Source organism: Sorex fumeus, unplaced genomic scaffold, assembly GCF_029834395.1.
Source record: "Sorex fumeus unplaced genomic scaffold, SorFum_2.1 ptg000006l, whole genome shotgun sequence".
Lineage (NCBI taxonomy): Eukaryota > Metazoa > Chordata > Mammalia > Eulipotyphla > Soricidae > Sorex > Sorex fumeus.
The window spans coordinates 67560559-67584868 of record NW_026606063.1 but is presented as its reverse complement, the minus strand read 5'-3'; the positions used below and the strand labels follow the sequence as shown (position 1 = coordinate 67584868).

The 24310-nt window shown below is 45.2% G+C and overlaps 1 gene segment (V, D, J or C); it reads right to left on the bottom strand.

Annotated features, from left to right (window-relative positions):
- Nucleotides 1-1763: 1763 nt before the first annotated feature.
- On the bottom strand, nucleotides 1764-24308 carry LOC130037486 (immunoglobulin kappa variable 1-39-like). The segment is given in 3 exon segments: nucleotides 1764-2083; nucleotides 22783-22869; nucleotides 24245-24308. Coding segments are annotated over 3 exon segments (471 nt in total).
- Between the last annotated feature and the right edge of the window lie 2 nt (nucleotides 24309-24310).

Sequence of the window (24310 nt, the reverse complement as noted above, 5' to 3'; positions counted from 1 at the left end):
CTGGGAATATATCCCAGAGAGGCAAAAGAGTATAGTCGAAGTGACATCTGCACTTGTTTGTTCATTGCAGCACTCTTTACAGTACCCAGAAACTGGAAGAAACCTGAGTGCCCAAGAACAGATGACTGGTTAAAGAAACTTTGGTATATCTACACAATGGAGTACTATGTAGCTCTTAGAAAAGATAAAGTCATGAACTTTACATACAAGTGGTACAATATGGAAAGTATCATGCTAAGCGAAATGAGTCAGAAAGAGAGGGATAGACATAGAAAGATTGCATTCATCTGGGGGATATAAAATAACAAAATATGAGATTAATACCCAAGAATAGCTGAGATCAACACCAGGAGGATTACTCCATAGCTAAGAGGCCAGCCGGGTATTCTAGGGGAAAGGACAGTTCAGATAGAGAAGGGAGCACCAAATGGAGGGTGTTTGGAGGATCCTACCAGGAGGGGATATGCAGGTTGAAAGTAGACTGGACTGAACATGTTTGCCACTCAATGCCTCTTTTGCTGATCACAACAACCAAAATGAGAGAGAAAACAAAAGGAAATTCCCTGCCACAGTGGCAGGGGGGGGATGGGGGGAATTGGGGGGGGGGGGAGGGATATTATCCTTGGTGGTGGAAAATGGGCACTGGTGGAGGGATGGGTATTTGATCATGGTATGACCGAAATCCAAGCACAAAAATTTGTAAGTCTATAACTGTACCTCATGGTGTTTCACTAATAAAAATTAAAAAAAAAAAAAAAGAAAGAAAGTGAACATCATTCTCCTCCCCATTTCATGTGAGTCACCATGGATCCCACCAGCATCACTAGGGATTCAATCCGAGGAAAATCAGTATTGTTAGATAAATAAATGGTGGACTTTTGGCCTACAAGAGTGGGTGAATATCAACAATAATGTGGAGTTTCCTAGAAACAATGATTTCCTTAGATATACATTCCCTCTGAGTGTATCAAGGTTTGACCATGCAGGGCAGCTCAGGCACTGTGATCCAGGGTATCTCCCATGAGGCCTTGATATAAAACTTTGGGCTAAGTATAGGGGATTGACATTTTCATTTTCTATATTTTCTCTTACTTGCCTGAATTCTCTGCACTCCTCCACCTTGAAACTTCAACTTTACAACTCCCCTTTACAACTTCAAGGGTATCTAGGATAGTATAACAGTCACTGAAATTGTTTTATTTCCCATTAAGATTTCAGGATCAAAATTCCTAAGACAAGGGAGTAGATCTCATCCCCCCAGTCCCACACTCAACACACACCACAGAATTGTAAGGGTTTGTCCCCTGGTGAGATGCAGTCTCTCCCTCGGTCCCACATCAAACAGGATGTCATGGCAGGGGAGGATGCAACCTGAAAGACGCCCTCAGTGTGAGGCTATGAAGCTGCTCATGTGTCCTCACAAATGGGGTGGAAATAAAAGTTATTATTAAATAATGTCTTTTAAAACATGGTTTCTAGGCTTCCTGGAGTGATTGGGCCAGCACATATGAACTCTGAATGACAATGTCACCCACTTACTTCAGAAAAATCATCTATCTCTATAAATTCAATCAACAGATCTGTTGTCATGTCTGAGCTGCTGGGATAACAAGGCGCATTATGAAGCCTAAGATGATTCTTCGACATGTGACAGAACTGTCCATCATTGCACAGCCTGGCTGCACCTGACACACCCTCAGCGGGGGAGACACCAAGAGGAGCAGCTGGGTCAGCCCAGCCTCACACAGCCCATCTCTGCGGGTTTATGTTCTGATGTGTATCACGGTGAGAGGGAGATTATAAAAATGTTGACAGTAATAAGTGGCAACATCTTCAGGCTCCAGGCTGCTGATGGTGAGAGTGAAAACTGCCCCAGATCCACTGCCACTGTACCGGGAAGGGACGCCTGGTTGTAAAAAGGTTGCAGCATAGATCAGGAGCCTGGGAACTTTTCCTGGTTTCTGCTGATACCAGGAAAAAGCACTGCCAATGCTCTGACTGGTCTTGCAGGTGATGGTGACTTTCTCTCCCAGAGATGCAGAAACGGATGGAGGCTGGCTCATCTGGATATCACACATGGTACCTGAGATAAAAATATAAGTGGACATCATTATCATGAATCATAAGTGAGGTAATTTCTCTGAAGAGCCAGGCAGTTTAAATTCATATAAACCCACATTTCCCTACTTACCCTGGAGCCAGAGCAGCAGGAAGCTGAAGAGCTGCACAGGGGCCCTCATGTCCACTCTGGGTGTGACAGACACTGACCCTGCAGGGTGACACAGACTGTTATTGAGTGTCCAGGCATGGACTCTGAGGACTTGCAAATGAGAGGGGGCTGGGCAGGCTGGGCAGGCAGAGGGGGGAGGGTGTGTGTGGGGACCAGCCCAGCTGCAGGGAAGTCAGGGGTGCAGGTCCCTGTGGGGAAGCAGAATTTGCCCACAGAGAGCAGGCTCATCCCCCAGTCCCAGGAGGGCCCCAGTGTGAGCACAGAAGGGTGGGTCCCTGTTCTCCTGAGAGTCAGGACATAGTTTTTAGCTCTCTCTGCCCCAGGGCCAGTCTCTGTCACACTACACCATTACTGACACTCTCAAGAATTGTACAGACTCCTTTAATTCACAGCTGTGGATATGCTTGATATAAAGAGATTTTATTTTTGATCTGGAATACCTATATATATGTATATACATATATATACATATGTATATATATATGTATACATATATAAATATTTTATATGATTTTATATATATATTTATATATATGTATACATATATACATAAATATTTTATATATTTTTATATATTTATATATATATGTATAAAATATATATGTGTATACATATATATATTTTATACATATATTTTATACATATATATAAAATTGTGCTTTGGAAGGGCTTAAAATTTTATGTTTTTAATTTTCTTTTGCTGGGGTGGAGACTCTCTTTCAGTGCTCAGAGTACCCAACAGTCACCTTGAACATAACTCAGTTATTCGGGATGAGCAATTCAATTCTGGGGCCTATGGATGCAAAGCTATTGTGGTTCTGCAGTGTCAGAAACTGTCAGGCTTTACTCTGCAGGTGCTCTGGGACATGTAGGGCCTGGGCTCATATGTGGACCCCAGCTCATATGAGGTGTCAGTCTCCTTCACCACTTACCGGTATTATTTTGTTTAAGGAGAAGCTACCACTACCTCCACTACCCAGCCGCTGCCACACTCCAGGATGCTTCTGAAACCACACGGCCGCTCCCGCCGAGACTCACACACGACTGAAGCCCCACAGAACAAGATAAGCAGAACTCTGAGACCTTGGACTCCAGGCTCAATGGACCCAGGGACAGAGATTCTCTGCTTGCTCCCACCAACCACAGGTGACAAAGGGATTAAAATCAGGAGCCCCACCCTACTCTGCCCTGTCTGCTTTCACCAACCACCAGAGACCCAGGGATTGGATTGCACACAGAAGACCCACCCTACCCCTACTGGATCAGATAAATACCTCACTGGCAGACCTCCACTATCTCCACTACCCAGCCGCCTCCACACTCCAGGACGCTTTCCGGACACATTATAAGACACAAAATACCCATCTTCCAGAATTGCCGTACCATATTTGATAAGGTTCAAATCTGGTAACACCTACAAGGGCGATTAGAGGTCGCCCCAAAAGCTTCTATCCCTCTCGGAAAGCCTGGCAAGCTACAGAGAGTATTCCGCCCGCACGGCAGAGCCTTGCAAGCTATCTGTTGTGTATTCGATATGCCAAAACCAGTAATTACAATGGGTCTCATTCCCCTGACCCTGAAGGCATCACCAAAATGGCAGCATTGAGAAGGATGAGAAAGGAGAGGCCAATAAAATCTCAAGGCCTAACAAGGCTGCCACAACGAAGGAAGACAAAAATGATCGTCTGTACTTTCAATGCATGTACGCTAGCATCAGATGCATCCATCGAGGACCTGATGGTACAAGTGCAAAAGATCAAGTAGACATCACTGCTCTTACCGAGACAAGAAGGCACCAATCTCATCGCCCCGTTTTCGACACTGGAGAAGAATTGTTCCTCGGATCATGTGATAAAAGAGGTGTTGGAGCGTCGGTGTCCTTGTCAACACAAACTTGGCCATGAGCATTGATTCATTCGAATGCCTAGCAATCTGATTCAGATGTCTACATTTGAATAGATGTGGCTCACTGCCGGCAGTTTCTATCCTCGTTGCCTACACCAACATCCAATTATAATGAAGAAAAAATTGAGAAGTTCTACGTGGAGCTGGAGAAGTTCTATAAAGAAGACCACACCTTCTACAAGATCATTGTGGGTGATTTTAATGCCAAGATAAGACCAAGAAGATCAGGTGATGAAATTCACATTGGGACACATGGTCTAGAATGGAACGAACAGGGTGAGAGACTGTCTAAGTTCATCATGCTGACCAAGACCATTCATGGAAACTCAAGATTCCAGAAGGCTGAATCTAAACATTGGACATGGGAGTCTCCCAGTGGACGATTCCACAACGAAATAGACCACATCATATTCAATCGATGGTTTTGCCTGACCCATGTCGCTGTTGTTCCAAAATTCCAAACGGGATCAGATCACCATCTCCTTCGTGCAAAATTCTACTTCACAGAGTGGGGAGAAATGGCTGCAAAGTTTAAAAAGAGAACTCCCAGAACGACCACCAACTGGGAGCTCTTTGGCACTATTGCGGCAATATGAGAAGATGCCATTGTTGACAACATTGACGAGGAATACGATCGACTGGTTCAGCACCTCCATGAATGTGCAAGGAACGCCAAGAGAGAGATAGCCACAAAAAAAAAAGGCCTGTCTTCGAAAACTCTTGAGCTTATTCTCCAATGTGGTTTGGCGCATGCCTCAGGCAACCGCAAGCGAACATCTGAGCTCGCAAAGCAGTGCAGAGATGCGATCAAGTAAGATCTCAAAGAGAGAAGAGCAGAAGTGCTGGTAGATGCGGCAGAAGCCGGGAAAAGTATTCGTAACGCCCGCCTGTCCTTCGCCAACTACAAGACCAAGATGATTGCCCTCCGATGTCCTGATGGATCTATCACATCTTACAGAACTGCAATGGAGAAGATTATCCATGACTTCTACTCAAATCTCTTTGATAGCCATGTCCACTTGCTAGCATACCAAATTCCATAGGATGCATATGTCGTTCCCAGTTCCCAATGTTCTCCCTTCTGAAATCTGATACACCATTTCGTCAGTAAAGAAACGAACAGCACCCGGCCCAGACAAGGTCAGAACTGAACACCTGAAGAACCTGCCGTCAGTACTCATCAATATGCTGGTTTGACTCTTCACATGCTACCTGTCTGAATGCAAGGTTCTGTCCCAGTGGAAAACCAGCAGGACTGTACTACTGTACAAAAGGGAGACGTCCACGACATTGGCAACTATTGCCCGATCTGCCTATTGTCTGTCATCTACAAGTTGTTCACTCGAGTCATCCTGAATAGAGGATTAGCAGAACACTAGATGAAGGACAACCATGTGACAAGCCGGGTTCCGCAAAGGATTCAGCACCATCAACCATATCCACACGATAACCAAGCTCATTGAAGTTTCTCGGGAGTTCAAGATGCTGCTCTGTCTAAAGTTCATCGATTTAAAGAAGGCCTTTGATTCTGTTGAAATGGAAGTGGTCATTGAAGCCCTAGCCAATTAGGGCACTCAAGCTCAATACATCAAGATCCTTCATGAGCTGTATTACGGATTCACTACCAGGATCTCACCATTCTACAAAGAACTAATCATTGATGTCAAGAGAGGGGATCGGCAGGGTGATACCATTTCACCGAAACTCTTCAGTGCCACCCTCGAGAACATCATGCGACAACTGGAATGGGAAGGAATAGGAGTGAAGATAGACGGTCGGCAACTACACCACCTCCGCTTTGCTGATGACATTGTTCTAATAACACCAAACATTAGCCAAGCGGCACAAATGCTGGCCGACTTTGACCGTGAGTGTGGAAAGGTCGAACTACAGCTGAATCTTACGAAGACAATGTTTATGAGAAACAGCCTCGGTCCTGACACCCCATTTGCTCCTAACGGAACAACCTTCTCCGAATGCAACAGCTATGTGTACCTAGGTCGAGATGTCAACATGACCAATGACATGGCACCTGAGCTGCACAGGAGGAAGAGAGCGGCTTGGAATGCCTTCAAGAGTTTCGAAGAAATAGCTAAGAGGATGAAGAAACTCTGGCTCTGGGCACATCTCTTTGTTTCAACTGTTCTTTTCGCATTAATATATGTCTCAGAGACCTGGGCCCTAAGCAAACAGAATGAGAACGCTAGCTATTCAGGTCTCCCAAATAGGAATTGAAAGAGCTTTGCTTGGAATATCACATTTCACTCAAAAGAGAGAAAGAATCTGGAGTTCCGACCTCCACCAATGATTAAGAATCAGGGACGCTGTCTTGTTTGCCAAGGTGTCAAAAATCAGATGGGCTGGTCACATAATGAGATTTAAAGACGACCCGCTGTACTAGAGCTGTTACCGACTGGATTCCACGGGATGTCAAAAGACCGCATGGCCGCCCACCTACTAGATGGTCATACTTCTTCATCAAGATCATGAACGATCGGTTTGAGGCTCTTCGTGTTCCTAGAGCGAACAGACGCCATTGGGTATATTAGCACGTGACAGGGACAAATGGAGACGTTACTGGCGCCTGCTCGAGCAAATTGACAATTAATGGGAAGTGATCAAGTGATCAAGTGATCAAGTGATTTTGTTTGAGAAATTGTTATTATTAGCAGACAGAAATGCAATGAGTGGAAAAACTTTTACAAAATTTTGGGGTCTTGATTCATACTTTTTGCTGAGATAGAAAATATTGAATAGGCCAAACCATTCTCCTGCTCATCCCTCCAAACATTTTCACCTGTGATATGATCCCATTACTTCCACCTCAGACTATTGTGGGATTTTACCTTGTCACACAACTTGTTCCTTTCCCAGGTCTAATTTATGACACAGACCTGAAAATTCCTTGGCCTCCTTGAACTCTCTTCCTATCCTCATCCTCTTCCCCTGAGCATGTGTTCAGATGCGGTGGCTGAGACAGTCCACCTTGATCAAGTTCTCATTGAATTTCCTCTGTCCCTTCACAGGTAAGTCCCTTGCTTGAAACTCCTGTTGCGCCAGAGACACAGAGGCTCTCAGATTCCACATATAAAACCAAGTGTCTTAAGAAGATTGAACTGATAACAGTACCGAGAGCATATGAGAACATCATCATAGTTTATGTGATTGACAGACAGTAGACAAACACCTCTATGGGGTGCAGGGTGCCAAACAGGTGGGAAGTCAGTATGGAATGAAGATAGAACCACACAAGGAGAACTATCACTTTGGCCTGGGGCAGAGAGCTGTGCTGCATGAGTCAGCATCTGGGTTCCTAAGATTGCCATCCCACCACAACATCAATATCACTGTTCTTTCATTCGGGAGGCTGTCCCTGGAACTGCAAACCCAGCTCTCCCTACACAGTCCTATGGTCCCACAACCGAATTCAGCACCCAATAGGCCAAACCAGACCCTCATGAAACACTAGTTTAGGAGGACATACCCATGCTGAAGTACTGAGTATCCTGGGAGGGTCTGGAATGTTCCCCAGGAAGCGGCAGGTCCCAGGGAAGCCCGGCAGTGATCATGGAGTTTAGAGGAGACGGTTTCCGTTCCAGTGTTCAGCCAGTGACTGGGGCCTCCCCGAGTTCTTCTGTCAGACAGGAGACTCTCCAGGGGCTCCCCTTCTGCAGGGCTCAGGGCAGGACCCCCCAGGGCCATGTGCTGCATCACACCTGACTTGATTAGGAAAGATCTTCCCACCCTGCCACCATTGCTCTTCCTGTAGCAGGATATTGTTCCAAATGGATCTTGTTGCCCCTCTGAGGGAGTTTGTATCCAATTCCTATATTATTAACTGCTCCCTGTACGCACTTACCAACAAGGATCCTGTCAGGGATTCATGGAGTCGGTCAGAACACGGGGTCAGCAATGGCAGCATGTAAGAGAAACCTGGGCTTAACTCTGCAGCCACCACAGCCTGTGTGATGCAGGATGACCTGGGGTCAGAGAGTCCAAAACAGAAGTTCCAAGAACCTACATATTCAGGCTCTATCATGGATTCGAGGAGATAGGGTGGGGGTGTGTGGAAGGGGTTTGGAGGAGAAGAGAGAGTGAGATTTCAGAGCTGTCTCCCTGTCATGTTGCTATTGGAGACCCCAAGTCCACAGAAGCTTCAGCATAGGTTCTGAGGGTGTGAGGTGACTGACCCGAGGGGGTGTTTGTGACCCTGCAGCACTTTCCTGGTGGTGGTGAGAGAGCCATGTGTCTGCGTTCATTGTCCCAATCCTAACAGAGCAGCAGGGTAGAAACTAATAAAAAGTAACCTAGGAACAAATACTGATTTTGTCTGTGTATCTGAGATGTGCAGAAGTTCCTGCCAGTGCAGGGCTGGGTGTTGGCCACTCTCGGCAATTCTTGGGCGGTTGAGCCAAACAGTTCAATGCTAAGAGTTGAGTACTTGTAGCTGTTTGAGGCTAATTGCGCTAATGACATCTAGGCAATCCCCCCATGCCTGTCTACCAAGGTTGGCCAGGTGGTCCTAGAAACCTCTAGCAATGCCCCCATTGAAAATCGGGGAAATTGAGCTTCCAGGAATCATCTGGTTGAATTAAAAGCATAACCCTCAAACCATGTACTTTTTCTGCAGCCCTGGCTTAGGCTGATCTCAGGATGAGATGCTCCTCATGCTGTCTGGTCCTGCGGGTGACAGGGACCCCTTCCTAGAAACAGTCAGGGAAGCTGGAGAAGGGTCACACAGTGCCCTACCTGACATCTCAGTGGACAAGGAAACAGGACAACCCAAACATTAACCCCTGGAAATTAATTCATTTAGTCTGATGCATTTTCTGATCAGTAACAAAAGAGCCAACAGCTCCATCTCCAAGGCAATGTTGGACTTTTAGCTTTTAAGCCCGAACTAAATTCTGAGGCCTTTTCCCACAGAAATTAGAGCAGCAAAAAAGGGGTGAGGATAAAGAGAAGGCCAAGTCCTCCACCACTTCCATGATGTCCTCATGAGGCTGACCCTGATCAGAGTGTGCTTGGGTATAAAGCATCAGCTCAGGCTCCCTCCCAGGAACACACAGGCTGGGGTTTCACACCACACACCCGGGATTCTCATACATTGGGAGGCTGGAGAGGAGGGTCAGGGTCCCTCAGGGTCACTACCCCAGAGACTCTCCTCCTGTCAGCGGGAGCCCCTCCCTCCCCTTGTCCTCATAGGCTTCTCCTGGGTGTGTGGATACAGAGTGGGATCCCTGGTGTCTCTATTCTCCCACCTGTGCCCTCCTGTGACCTCATTCTACTTTAAGTGACTCTACGACTCTATCTCCCATTGTGAAACTGGTTGGGGCATTAAAGTAGTCCACAGCAGAAAGGTAGGACAGGACTTCTATCCCCAAAGCAAGAAAAGGGTGAAAATCTCGCTCCAACTCAGATTCTAAAGGTTTCATACTTTCCCACCACACCACAGAGCCCCTTTCCCTGTTAACCACAGGCCTGTGACTCTCAGTATTTCTGAGATTCAGGGACTCTCTTGTCACTTCTGGGGTCAGTCTGCCATCTGGTGGCCTCTGTGAAATACATCAACTTTAATAGGCTTCAGGTGCTTGTGGTCCCTGTGCTGTTAGAAGATTCAGCCAGACTTTCCCTAAGTCTTCGGAGCAGAGACTATAAAGTCAGTACCCAAGTCAGACTATGTGGAAATGTACCTCATAAATCCAATCGATTTTTCAGCTTCAACCTCTGTCCTTTGGAGTCAGTCACAGAGAATGAGACAAACAAACACACATAGAAGGACTGTACAATATTTAGGGTGGCCAGAGTAGCCCCACTGAACTCACAGGAAGGCGTTTATTCAATGTAATGTCGCTCCCTACTAATAGGTACCAATAGGTGAGTCAGTGTTTAAGTTGGCAAGGACATTAGGACAGTTGGTGAGCCCATCCACATTCAGTGGGTGCATGAGGGGCAGAGGCTGGGGTGTCCCACAGAGACAATCAGCAGGCACCTTACAGTACAAAGTCTGGACACTTTCTGATCATATTCTTGTCTCGGATGCCCTCTATAAGACCCTACACTTTTATTTTAGCCTTTTATTGGTGTATTTATATTTCCTTTGGCTACACTTCTGGTGCATGTTTACATATTCTCAGTCCCAAATTGTTTTTCCCATAGACTATCACGAACTTGGGGTTTATCACAGGGGAAAATGTCCAACAAGACCATGTAGGAAAAAAGTGGTTTATGTTCCTAAAGAAATGGTCAACTATTTAAGAAGAAATGGTGACCAGGTAATCAGGGTAGAGAGGAGATGTTCATCACAGGTAGATAAGCGCTAGGTGCTATGATTCCAAGACATGTAATGGATGTTACTTTGGGAAATGGAGGAGGGTCCAGAGATGAGGAGGAGCCTGTAAGAATAATGGTAAAGGTGGGGGCAGGACGTCAGAGAGCAGAGGGCTCCTGGATCCTCTCTAGAGTGGTTAATACACCCTCATTCCTCCTCTAGGATAACCTACCCTAGCTCTGATGCACCATTGGATGCGTCATTTAGAAGGTCTAAGGGCCATTCGCTCTAGACCAAGACTCATAAGATTGTTTCCATGACTTCACAAGAGACCAAAAGTAACTACTCATCCACTGTTGACACATAATGCTTCCTTGGTGTGTTAGGATTCAAACCCACGGCCTCAAACATGGGAAAAATGTCAGTTACATGTCTGGACATAGAGTGATTTTGATCTTGAGATGGTGCTCCTGTTTTTCCAATGTCTGACTGTATCTATAGTAAATATAGTGGAGAGATATGAAATACAACTGGTGCAACTCAGTACCTGTTCTACATTTGAACTTTGTTTTATTGCTTTGGAGCCACACCAGGCAACGGTCAGGGCTTCTTCCTGCTTTGAGAAAACTCTCGAATGAAACAGTATCGGATCCCAGGGAAGCAACATGGGTTGATCACATACGAGATAAGCATCTTACCTGCTGTACTATCACTTTGACCCCTTATAAAGTACTTTTCTCTACTTGGGTGTGGTGCAGTAGCAGCTTACCAATACTACTAGTGCATTTTGTCTTCTCAGGCAATCCTTGGCCGACTGAGCCAACCAGTTCAGTGTAAAGTTGATGACTTACAGCTTTTCGGGGGTTATTGTGCTGGAGACCACCAGGGTACACCCCCCATGCCTGTGCCTGCCAAGGTCACCCAGGTGATACTCAGAGACTTCCAGGAATTCCCCATAGACACTCCGGGAAACTGTGGTGCTATGAATCACCTGGGTGGATTGCGACATGAACCACAACCCCTGTACTTTCTCTACTCACTGGCTTGGGCTTATCTCAGGATGAGATGCTCCTCACACTCTGTGAGGCCCGGAAGGTGACAGGGATACCTTCCCAGAAAGAATCAGAAAGGCGGGAAGGGGCCCATACTGACATCCTATTGTACAAGCAAACAGGATCATCCCTACATTAATACTTAGAAATTATTAGAATGAACTTCTATCTGATGTTCAATGTCTTCTGATGTGTTCCCCTTATACTTTATACAAAATCTGTGGTTTGTAAAGTTGTTTATGATTATTTCTTACATACATTCTATATTCCAACACCATTCCCACCACCACTGCATCATCCTCCCACCATTATTTTCAATTTTCCAAGAACCCTTTCATCCTGACCACACAGAATTCATTCAGTAATTCATTTTATATAGCTTGTTTTTAAATTATTTGCTAAAAACATCAAAAAAGTTCTCTTAGATGAAAGTTAGTTGGGGGTATAGTGCCCCCTGGCGCCGTGTAATCCCATCAGCGGACAAGACTCAAGACTCAGAGACTATAAAAACGAGCTCCTGGAACCGCGCGGCCGCAAATGCGGCCGCGCAACATCTTATTATGACATCTCATTCCTACTTTGACAAACTGGCAGGCTACCAAATGTAGCCTGCCCACACGGCAGAGTCTGGCAAACTCCCCGTGGCGTACCCAATATGTCAAATACCAGTAACAATGATGGGTCTCATTCTCCTAAAGAGCCTTGAATATAATCTCAGGGCTAGGATGAAGGAGATGTTACTGGGGCCTGCTCGAGGCAATCGACGAATAACAGGATGATTTGTGATTTGATTTGTGATAGTACCGCCAGCAGGACAATCTGTACCTGTGAGGTGAGTGCATCAGCAGCCTGATGGCACCGTCAGACTTCCAGATATCCTCAAATTGCTGCTGTGTCATTGGCCAGATCCCAACAACTTGGGACAAAGTTTACCAAGAAAGTAAACTGCCAAATGTTAGGTATGTGGGAGACACCCGCACAAACCACCTCCAGCTCAGCTATATAATTGGAGGCATGGCCTCTCTGGTTCCTGATTGAACTGCTTAATGGCCATGATCCCAGAGACTCAGAAACAAATCTCAAAACCCAACATCTTTTGGCAGAAATGTGTCCGGTCCCTGCAGTAGGTTACTGGCGCCAGGCCACCCAGGTGGAAACAGGTTTCATGCCTTGACCTGTTGCCCCTAGCGGCCTGGTGCCCATCATCCTCCAGAGGCCACTGGACACTCAGGTTTGGACCCACAGTGATGAGACACGTGGGGCATCATGGGACGGGAGTGGACCCAGCCCTTTCCTCCCTGTCCCAATGAGACCCGGTGTTGCCACCCATGAACGGCCTCTCTGGTTTCTGATCAAGCTGCTTAATGGCCATGATCCCAGAGACTCAGAAACAAATCTCAAAACCCAACGGCTTTTGGCAGAAATGCATGCAGACCACGCAGTAGGTTACTGTCACCAGGCCAACCCAGGGGTGAAAGGGTGCTGTCCCTCTGCCTCCTCCTCCTAGGAGGCTCTGTGGCTGCCATCTTCCAGAGGCCATTGGACAGTCAGGTTTGGGCCCGCAGTGATGAGACACGCAGGGCCTCATGGGATGAGGGTGGAGCCAGCACTTTTCCTCCCCACCTCAATGAGATCCCAAGTCACACCCCACAAATGGCCTCTCTGGCTCCTGATCAAGCTTCTTAATGGCCGTGATTCCAGAGACTCAGAAACAAATCTTGAAACCCAATGGCTTTTGGCAGAAATGCGTCTGGTTTCTGCAGCAGGTTACTGGCACTGGGCCACCACAGGTGGGAATAGGTTTCATGCCTTGGCCTGTTCTCCGTGGCAGCCGGGTGACCAGAGGTCACTAGACAGTCAGGTTTGGGCCTGCAGTGATGAGATATGTGAGGCCTCATGGGATGGGGATGGAGCCGGCCCTTTCCTCCCCGTCCCAATGAGACCCGGAGTCCCCACCCATGAATATGCTCTCCGGCTCATGATCAAGCTGTTTAACGGCCATGATCCCAGAGACTCAGGAACAAATCTTGGAATCCAGCAGGTTTGGGCAGAAATCCCTCCGGATTTAACTGTTAAAATTTCAAAATTCCAAAATCACGCGGTCACTACTGTGGCCAGACACAATATGTTATTCATAACCAGCAATAGAAAACAAATTGTCTAGTGTTCCCTTTTCAGCAGATCTGAGTGTTGGGGTAAAATCCCAATTAATAATGGTGGGTCTGGTGTCAAAATATTGAATATAATCAAAGAAGAGAGAGAGTAATGTGGAAATCATCTACCCCACGGGTACGGGGAGGGTGTGGGATAGGAGTATACTGGTTTTTTTGGTGGTTGAGAAAGGGCACTGGTGAAGGTATGGGTGTTTCATCGTATGACCAAGACTTAAACCCAAAAGCTTTGTAATTGCTCTCATGGTGATTCGATAAATAAAATTATAAAAAATAGAAAAAAAGTAAGGTGGAGTTCATGCCCAATTCAAGCAGCTAAACTAGTGGCTAAACAAATAGCAGTACTCCTACATTAAAAAGAAAAAAAGAAAATTAGTCAAGATTTTTGTATCTCACCATGCAGCCATTAAACCCTTGATAAGAGATCACTATGAAACTGTGACATATAAAACCTTCTGTGTTTACATTTTGCTAATTGAGGTTGGCTGTTTTCTATATTACCTCACACCCAATCTGGTGTGCTACTCCTGGTTTATCAGTGTTGTGGAGTTGAGATGTTGCTCCAGGAAGTCAAAAATTTGTAATGGGATGATACAGTTGCAGTTAAATATTTAACTGGGTGGCAGTTTTGGGTCATGTGAGTGACTACTAGGGCCTCCAGAAATACAGGGAGAACAGGGGAGGTAGACCACCCAAACTCTGTGAAAGCCTAGAGCTCAGTCTCAAAACCCACATATATACCCTGATGACTCAGTTTTACATTGGATCCAGAAGAATCTCTGAAACTTGTTGATCTCTTTCAATATTTATTCAAGAGTCTCTGGATCACGGCGCGTGAATCCTCATGCACTTTCTGATCAGCAAACAAAATATTCAACAGTTTTTATGTCAAAGGCCATGTTGTTCTTTTAGTCAATAAGCCAAGGATGAATACTAAATTTCTTTTTCTCAGAAAGCATAAAAGCAAGTGGTAAAGATGAAGAAAAGAGAAAAACTCCTTTCCCTATCCTCCCCTTCTCTCACCACTACTGTGATATTTCCCTGAGGCAGACCCTGCACAGAGGGTGCCGGGTGTGAAGGATCAGCTCAGGCTCCCTCACAGGAACACACAGGCTGGGGACTCACACCACACACACAAGATTCTCACACTCTGGGAGTCGAGAGAGGAAAGGTTAAGATCCCACAAGGTCACTTTTGGTTAGAACCTCCTTCTGTCAGCAGGAGCCCCTCTCCCTCCTATCCAACAGATCATTACTGAGTGGGTGCTGTGGTGACAGAGGGGGTTCCCTGGATTCTCTACACTTTCACCTAATTCCCTTATGTGACCTCATTTTACTGTAAGTGACGCTAAAGTTGCATCTCCAATAATGAGCAATTAAAATGGAATCAGAACACTCCATAGAAGACAGGCAGGACAGAACTTCTGTGACTTTTATTTATTTATTTATTTATGTATTTATTTATTGAATCACCATGAAATGCACAATTACAAAATCATTTGTTCATGACCATGTTCCAATAAAAGAATGGTTCAACAGTCAACCCTTCACTAGTGTACATTTCCCACCAACAATGACAAAATCGCTTTTATCCCAATGTCAGAAAAGGATGAAAATGTCGCTGCAACTTAGACTCTAGCAGCTTTCATACTTTCCCACCACGCCTATAGAATCCGCATCCATCCTGACATGGTACCCTCTCAGTTTTTCTAAGATGCAGTGTCCCTCGCTTGTCACTTATGGGGTCTGTCTGCCATCTACTGGGCAACTGTCACACAGCAACTTAATAGGTTTCAAGTGCTGGTGTTGGTGGTCTCTATGATGCAGGGGCATCCAGAGAGACTTTTCCCAGGTGTTTGGAAAAAAAGACAAACAGGTGTTCAGGAATTCACAAGGACACTGAGTCACACATAGGTACACCCCAGGTGTTATAAAACCAGGAGATGTCATGGGTATTGTTTTGGAAAAAGCAGAAGGATTTCAGAGACAAGTAGGAGCCTGTAAGGATAATGGCACATGTGGGGATGGGATGGCAGAAAGCAGAGGGCTCCTGGCTCTTCTCTAGAGTGTCTGATAAAGCCTCATTCCTCATCCAGAATAGTCCATACCAGCTCTGAGAACCTCAGTGGTTGCACCACTGAGGAGCCTTCCTGACCTTGAACTCTAGACCAAGACTGATGAAGTTTGTTCCTATGACTCTATGAGAAAACCAGGGTATAATTCAACAATTTTTGACCCAAAATGCTTTTTTTGGTGTGTTATAATTCAAACCCAGAGCTTTATACATAGGAAACACATTTTTTATATATCGAAGTTACATGCTTGGTCCTAGAGTGATTTTTGGCTTGTGCTTTTCCAATGTGTGATTTTCTCTACAAATTATTCTGTAGGAGAGACTTGAAATGCAACTAGAACAACTTGGTAGTAGCTTTACTTCTGACATCATTATAATAATAAACTATGCAGTTGTGTCTTAAATGCAGCCATGCCTCTTGTCATACACTGTACGACTCTGTTGTAGTTTATTTACCAGCTAACAAAGTGTTTGTAGGAAGTAATAAATAACACCAGGATTACCAGGCTGCCAATTGTTAATCACAGAGTAGGTCCTCTGCTCCTGTCACCAATCTGGGGTGTCAGTGACAGACATGGATGAATCAAGCAGGGGGTAATTGTAACCTGCCCTCATATGTGTTCCTTCCTATAGGGAACAGAGTCCGTTTCCCTTGCGGTATTGGAGAAAGAAGCTGCATGCTTTTTGGGGGTGTCTGTAATTTGTAAAGCATTAAAGAGTTGTAGAAAATGCATACAGAAACAATTGTAAAGTTTGTCCACCCTCTAGTCTTTGCAGTCATATGTGCTGCCCGTTTTGAGATTGCTAAGAGAGTTGCCTTTGCTTGACGATGAATGACTTTCTTCCAACATGATTACTGAACACTTACTGGGTGTTTCTTTGGAACTAAGAATGCGATTAGGCTGTCAATTTATGCCTGGCTACATATGAAATTGGTAGTTACTCTAATGTATGATTTTATCTTTAATCAATAATATGCTAAGTCCTCTGGTATACCTACCACCCTGTCCGGGATCATGAAGGGCATGTCTGCAGTACAGCAGGGGCTCTCATGGTCCAGAGCCCACAGCTGCTGCCTTCTCCCCTGAGGCCCCCAATACCTTCCTCTCACTTAGAATATGAAACTCACTGTTACTGTCTGATCAACAGCAAAGAACACGTGTGGCATCTGTTCCAGGCCATGTAGGAGGTTTGTTTCGGGGCTGTATCACTGTGGATGGAAACTTCATTAACTACATGCAGTAGTAAACTCCATGTCCTCAGGCAGACAAATTAGACTGGACTTGTGCCCCCACTGAAGAGAGCCTGGCCTTTTTTTGTGTAAATCTCAGCCACTGAGGTCTATTTTTGTACATTTATCCTCACACCCACAGGACCCGCTGCCCCTGACAGTAACTCAGTTGTTATTGTCCCAGCACTTGTAAGATCCAGGCTCTCCGCCTTGTCAGTTCTGGGTTCTGTCCCCCATCTAGTGGCTGTTTTCTGATACAACAGCTGAAATGATTTCAGATACTTGTGCCAGTGTTGCTGTTAGAGATTAATTTTTTAATAAATGTTTGAAATAAATATTGCAATATATATTATCAGTTCCATTAGTAGGAACAAAAATGACTCCCTGTCTAAATAAACTGCTCACATAGTTGAGAAGTAACGACTAAGAGGGGACAGGAATTCAGGCAGTACATGTGTCACCAGGAGTTAAGGGCTAGTTTCTTTCATTCTCACATGACATGGATGTAATTTCACAAAGATTTTCAGGAAGGAGGAGGAAATGACAGGGGAACATGGGCAAATTGTCAGGGAGAAGAGGGCACCTGACCCCTGATGTAGACTTCTCAACCCAGCCTCAAGTCTACTCCTAGAACCATCAGACCAGATCAGAGACCCATAGATTCGACACCAGTGAGGAGGCCTCTGGGCCATCAGCCTATGGATATGCTGGCTGTGTCCATAGGATGATGACTGTGCCCTTAGCTGCTTTAGAAACCAAATGGAATGATCAAACCATTAGTGCCCAATAGCAATATTTTAATTTTTAGATGTGCTAATGAACTGGGGCCTCAGGCTTGTGAAACGTGGTCCACATCATGTGAATTTCTGGCACTAGACTATTTTTAGCATTATAAAATTGTGCTTTGTGAATAGCAGTGCCCACATATGGACTTTGATACTTGAAATATATCACGTGAAAATAATAGCTGATTTTTAAATGTAATAAAAATATTAGTTTGGTAAAGGTAAAGTAAAGGCCCCTCCCGTTGATCGTCGATTTGCTCGAGCGGGCCCAGTAACGTCTCCATTGGAGACTTTGTTGTTACTGTGTCTGGCATGTCGAATACTCTCGGTAGCTTGCCGGGCTCTCCGAGAGGGGCGGAGGAATCGAACTCGGGTCGGCCATGTTGGCTGCTTGTAAGGCGAACGCCCTACCTGCTGTGCTATCGCTCCAGCCTGAAAAATATTAGTTTAGTCCAATTTAATACTTTCCACACTATTGGGAATTTCTACATTAATTGTGAGGATTTATGCAGTAAAATCTAGACAAATTGGCTGGACAACAGGGTCCATTAGTTATTCCTGATCCCTCAGCCAATTATGTGTGATAAAAGTGTCAGTGAGGATGCTACACTTGGCAGATCTCTGGGAACTTCCCAGGTTTCTGCTGCTGTTGGACATGTATGGAGACTCTGTTGAGTCCTGAGGGAAACTGGATGTTGGGTCCACAGGCTGCACTAGAACTCAGACATGGAGACTGATCTCCAGGCTGTCTCTGTATTGATTGCGTCCCCAAGGTCTTGCTAGTGCCATTGATATGCTAGAGCAGGCAGGGCTGTGACACTGCACAAACTGAGCCAAGGTCTCATCTCAGTGCCCGGGTCATAGGCACCTGCCCCTGAGCCCCCACATTCCCGTTCTCAGCTGGAGCCAGAGTCCAGGGTCTGGAGGACTCAGGGAACAGCAACTCCATGATCCAGGGGCTTCCTGCCCAGAGGCCAGGACCAGTCTGGCAAAGGCTCTGAGTGGTTGGTCTGTGCTTAGGGAAAGTGGAAAACAAAACATGGAATGCAGATCTTTGGCCAAAAAAAGTGGGAAAATATCAATAATGTGGAGTTTCCTAAGGTAACAATGATTTCTGTAGTTTTACATTCCTTCAGAGAGAGTCAAGGCCTGGGAAGCTCAGGCACTGTGATCCAGGGTATTTCCCATGAGGCCAGATCTGCATTCCATGTTTTCTAGTAGGTTTCAGCTGATGGTGATCTCAGTGCTGCTGCAATTTAGAGAGACTTTCCCTACGTCTTTGGAACAGATACTGTAAAGTCTGTCAGTAAGCCGGAGTATACAAATATGTACCTCAATAAAGTCAACCAGACTGTCAGTTTCAACCTTGATCCATCATTGTCAATGAAACAAACAGACACACATGTGATAAACAAGCACACATAATGCCAGGGCTGTGCAAGATTTAGTGTGGCCTGGGCACTCCCAGGGAGCTCACAGGAAGCCACATATCCAATGTAATGTCATCCTCAACCTGGGTCCCAACATGCGAGCCATTGCTTGACAGAGACACTGAGTGAGAATGGACAGTGAGTGAGAATTCCACATTCAATGAAGAGCAGAGGCTGGACTGTCTCAGAGCCAATCAGCAGGAACCTTCAAGCATAAAGTCGGAAGACTCTCTCTGCATCTCTGTCTCTCTGTTTTTCCTCTGCCTCTGTTTCTGTTTATCTGTCCGCTGTCTGTCTGTCTGTCTCTGTCTCTGTCTATCTCTCTCTCTTTCTCTTTCTCCTTTGCCTATGGTGCCCACTACAACCCAAAGACAATAAACAGTTTAATATATCATTTTCAGGTATAATTATGCTGTTTGGGTACATATTTGTGTGCCTAGTTATGTACTTTTGAATCTAAACTGCTTTACTCAGGGAACTGTTTAGACCCTGGACTTTTCCCTAAAGGGGAAGTTTCACACAACAATGTGAGAAAAAAAAGTGTTCATGTTCCTCATAAAATGGTCAGCTAGTAGAGGAGAAATGACTAACAGGTGATCAGAATTTTTCCCCTCTTTTTAATTTTTCCTCCTGACCCCCAACCCCACCCTGCTTCTATGACAATCATTTCTCTCTCTCTCTTTCTCTCCTCTCTCTCTTTCTCTTTGGGCAATATGGTTTGCAACACAGATAATGAAAAGTTATCATGCATATCCCTTTACCTGCTTTCAATACCCAGTTCTTATCCTGAGTGAACATTTCCAATTCTTACTGTCATATTGAAGGAGACCTGAGTTTAGAGGAGAATTCAGGCACAAATAGGCAAGTAATAGGGAATGTGATGCCAGGACATGTCACAGATGTTATTTTGAAAAGGCAGGAGGGTCCTAGAGACAACGAGGAGCCTGTAAGGATAATGGAACACGTGGGGGTGGGATGGCAGAGAGCAGAGGGCTCCTGGGTCCTCTCTAGAGTGGCTAATGCAGCCTCATTCCTCCTTCCAGGACAACCCCGATCAGTTCTGAGAACTACAGTGGATGCAACATTGAGGAGCCCTCCTGACCTAGAGCTCTATACTGACTCATAAGGATTGTTTCTATGGCTTCCTGAGAGACCAAAAGTAAAAATTCAACCATTGCCGTTCTAGAGTGCTTTCATGGTGTGTAAGGATTCAAACCCAGGGCCTCAAACACGAGAAACATGTTTTCTAGGTCAGTAACATGCTTGGTCCTAGAGCAATTTTGGTCAAAGGTGGTGCTGTATTTTCCAATGTATGACTGCCTCTACAAATGATAGTAGTGGAAAAGATTAGAAACAACTAGCTCAACCCAGAAGCTATTTTATATTTCAGTTTAGTATAATTTGAGACTCTGCAGCCATGTCTTTAATGCAGTCATGTCTTGTTCTATACACTATTCAACACTGTAGTAGACAATTTCCCAGCTAATAATATGTTTTAAGGAAGCAGTAAGCAACACCAGGAAAAACCAGGCTGCCAATCAATTATCACATTTTGTCCATGCTGTCATTGTTCTGGGTGTCAGAGACCGACGTGGATATATCACATGGTGGATAATTGTAAGCTGCTCTGATATGAGGTACTACCAGTTCTGACATGGATAGCCTCACTTTTAGGGACACAGAAAAAGAAGCGGTAGGCTTCTTTGGGGTCTGCATGTTACACTGTATTAGAGAGATGGAGAACAAACACAATGAAACAAATGTAAACTTTGCCCCACCATGTGATATTTGCAATAAATTGTGCTGCCTGTTCCTACAGCGCTCTACATTTGACGATGAATGACTTTTTTGCTTGACAATTACTGAAAATTCATTGGAAGTTTCTTTGGGAGTAAGACAGAGGCTGGTGTTAATTTATTTCTGTTTGACTACATGTGAAATTGATAGCTGTTGTGATGTACGGTTTTGATTTTATACAAATTTTACAAAGGTTTAAAACCAATACTGTGCCCAGCCCTCTAACCTAGTTGCCACCCAGTCCAGCATGTAGGAAAGGTCCCCACACAGGGGCTTCTGTGAGTCACTGGGAGCTGGACACAGCTCTGGGATCAGAGTGACATGAGGGTTCTAGAATCTTGGGACTGAGCAGGTATTGGACAGGATCTAGAGGAAAAGGTACTCTCTAGAACTGAGCTCAGGGACAGGACAAGATGACTTGTCTGTCAGGAGCAGCATGAAGGCTCAGGGTCAGCCTGGTCCCTGGACAAAACCATGCTCAGTTCATTGCCAGTTCCTTAAGGGACCTTAGTGAGAAAGTTTCCCTGCCTTTCCCATTGTCCCTCTCACTACAAGGGTTGAGCTCCCAGAGGACTGTGTCTGTCCCAGTGAGAGAGTGTCAGAGAAACCCCTACTCTATATTCTGCTTCTCAGGACCCCACTCAACAAGAGGAAACTTCACAGAAATCCACAGAAAAGAGTCAGAAGTGATCCTAAGCCTTTGGAATAAGGGTGATTGTGGCAGGAATGAGGAGGATGAGGGCTCCACTCTGAAGGCACCGGGACCCATGTGTGAGCAGAATGAACTTGACCTTGTGAGGTCAGGACAGGGAGTCGGAGCTGACACAATGGAGTCTCCTTCAGGGACGCAGAGGAGAAGCCCTGGAGGTGCAGGTTGGAGAGGGTGAGAGGGTCTGGGAAGGGTGGCCTGGGATGGGGGGGGAGACATGAATCTACTTTTTTGGTTTGTTAGTATTTTTGTTTGTTAGTTAGGTTATTCATTTGTTCATTTTTAATTTGTTATTTTTGTTTGTGAGTTTTTTATTTGTTAGTTAGAGGCCACACTTGGCAGTATTCAGGACTTATTTCAGGCTTAGGATCACTCCTGGAAGGAAAAATAAGGGGTTCCAAGGATGGAAAATGTGTTGACCACATACAGGACAAGCACCTTACCTGTTGTACTCTCTTTGACCCACATGAAGCCCTTTTCTGTAAAAATGTACATTTCACAGTAAATTCCATTATGCCTTAAAATATAGAAAATGTTGTGTCAATAATCTGATTCTAGATGGTAATATATCCCTTACAAATGTGGGCAAAACTGGGAGGGTGAAGTGGGGTTGCTCATCAGCTGTGAGTTCACTAAAACTGGTCATTCACAGCTCACAGAGCTCTGCATACCTGCTGCCCTGCCAGGACAGGACTGTGCCTCTGACCAGGCCCTAATGTGGGGTGTCTGCAGTACAGCAGGGTCTCTCAGGGTCCAGACTCACAGCTGCAGCCTCCTCCCCTGAGATCCCCAACGCCTTCCTCTCACTAACTCAGATATTCTGCTGTCTGCACATCAGCAAGAACAAGTGTGGCCATCTGGGATGGTCATGTGGGGAGGTTTATGTTCGGGGCTGTATCACTGTGTGAGGTAACCATGAACCTTGCATGCAGTAGTAAACGCCAGTATCCTCAGGCTCCACCCTGCTAATCTGAAGAGTGAATTTTGTCTCTGACCCACTGGCACTGAACCTGTCTGGGACCCCAGGCTGTCGTTTAGAAACTTGATAGAACAGTTGCCTTGGAGGTTGGCCTGGCTTCTGATGGAACCAGTTCAGAAAGGTTCCTTTACTATTTACGATGCTCTTACTAGACGTGCAGGAGATGGACGTTGGTTCTCCCTTGACGATGGACAGGGAGAGTGGACTCTGGGTCATCACAACATCACTTCTGGATCCTGGAAAAATGATTTTTTAAATTGTTAGGTTTCATTCAAGCATCACAGGTCAATTTTATTGCTTCCATTCTGTAATTTATTTTTGGTAAAATATTGTTTACTACTAAAGTCATTACTTGAATGATTTATACTCCTATACCAGAAGGATGTCATCCCAGTGAAGAGACCTTAGGGATGGAGAAACAGCCTCTACACCTTCTGTGGGCCATCTCCACTTTCCTGATGTTTCTCTCTAAAACAGTCTGACACACAGAACACACAAGGATACCAGTAAGTTCCCAAACCCCCTCCTGAACCCATTCTTTCTCTTCTTCCTGCTCCTCTTACCTGGGATGCACAACATCAGCAGACCCAGAAACTGAGCAGGGAGTCTCATTTTGAGAGTTGATCTGTGGATACCTGATAGCTGAAAGCAAGACAGAGCTGACTCTTATGTGAGACTGCCCAATATAGACCCTGCCCTGGGGACAGCATGCAAATACACGGGTGGGTGCATTAGTGTGAAAAGACCTCCAGGAAGGAGTCTCTCTCTTGAGCAAAGTGACTCCTGTTTCTTCTAGTCTATGAAAAGTAGCGGAAACATTCACTTAGCCTATATGGTAGTGGTTAAGATGAAACATTTCTCAGTCTAACTGTGCATGACACAGATGTGTGTCAATGTTTCTTCACCAGGAGCTAAGGACCAGGTGCTATGATCCTCATGAGATACCGTGAATGTCATTTCAGAAAGAATTTTAGGAGCATCAGGAAGCTGCAGGTGAAATGACAGGTGAGCAGTGGGGGAGGTCGGGAAGCAGAGGGTACCTGACCCGAGGGACAGACCTGTCAACCCATCTCCATGCTTCCTTCCAGAACGATCCAGACCAGCTTGGAGTCCCACAGCTATTGCACCCTAAGGATGTTCTGGGCCCAATAGCTATGGACCATGTCTGGTTATGTCTGTCCTCATCACTAGGAGTGAAACACATTGATGTAGTGCCAATTGTGCTTTTTGTTGTCGTTGGTGGTGATGCTAGGTCTCAAGTTCTGGGCCTAAGATATTAATTTTACTTTAGTCTGAATCATTTCATTTCATTATGTTTGACCATATTATTATGATGTTTTACACAGTATATTCCACTAACATGACCAGAACAAAAGATCAGAGTATTATTCACTTTCGCTACCACAATCAACTTTGATACATACATTAATGTGAATGATATATGAGATAGATTGTGGAAATTCTCCAGATTTCTGCTGCTGTTCAATAGTCATGGAGAGTTTCAGGATCACAGGTATGTCCACATGAGTCACTCATGTTCCCTTTCTCAGAGGAATCCAGAGCTCAGGACTCTGAGAAATCAGAGACCGGTGGCCAAAAAGTAACAAGTACCTGACTGAGGTGCATCTGCATAGAAGCTGGTACCAGATTTTCCAAGACTTTGAGCTGTGTACATGG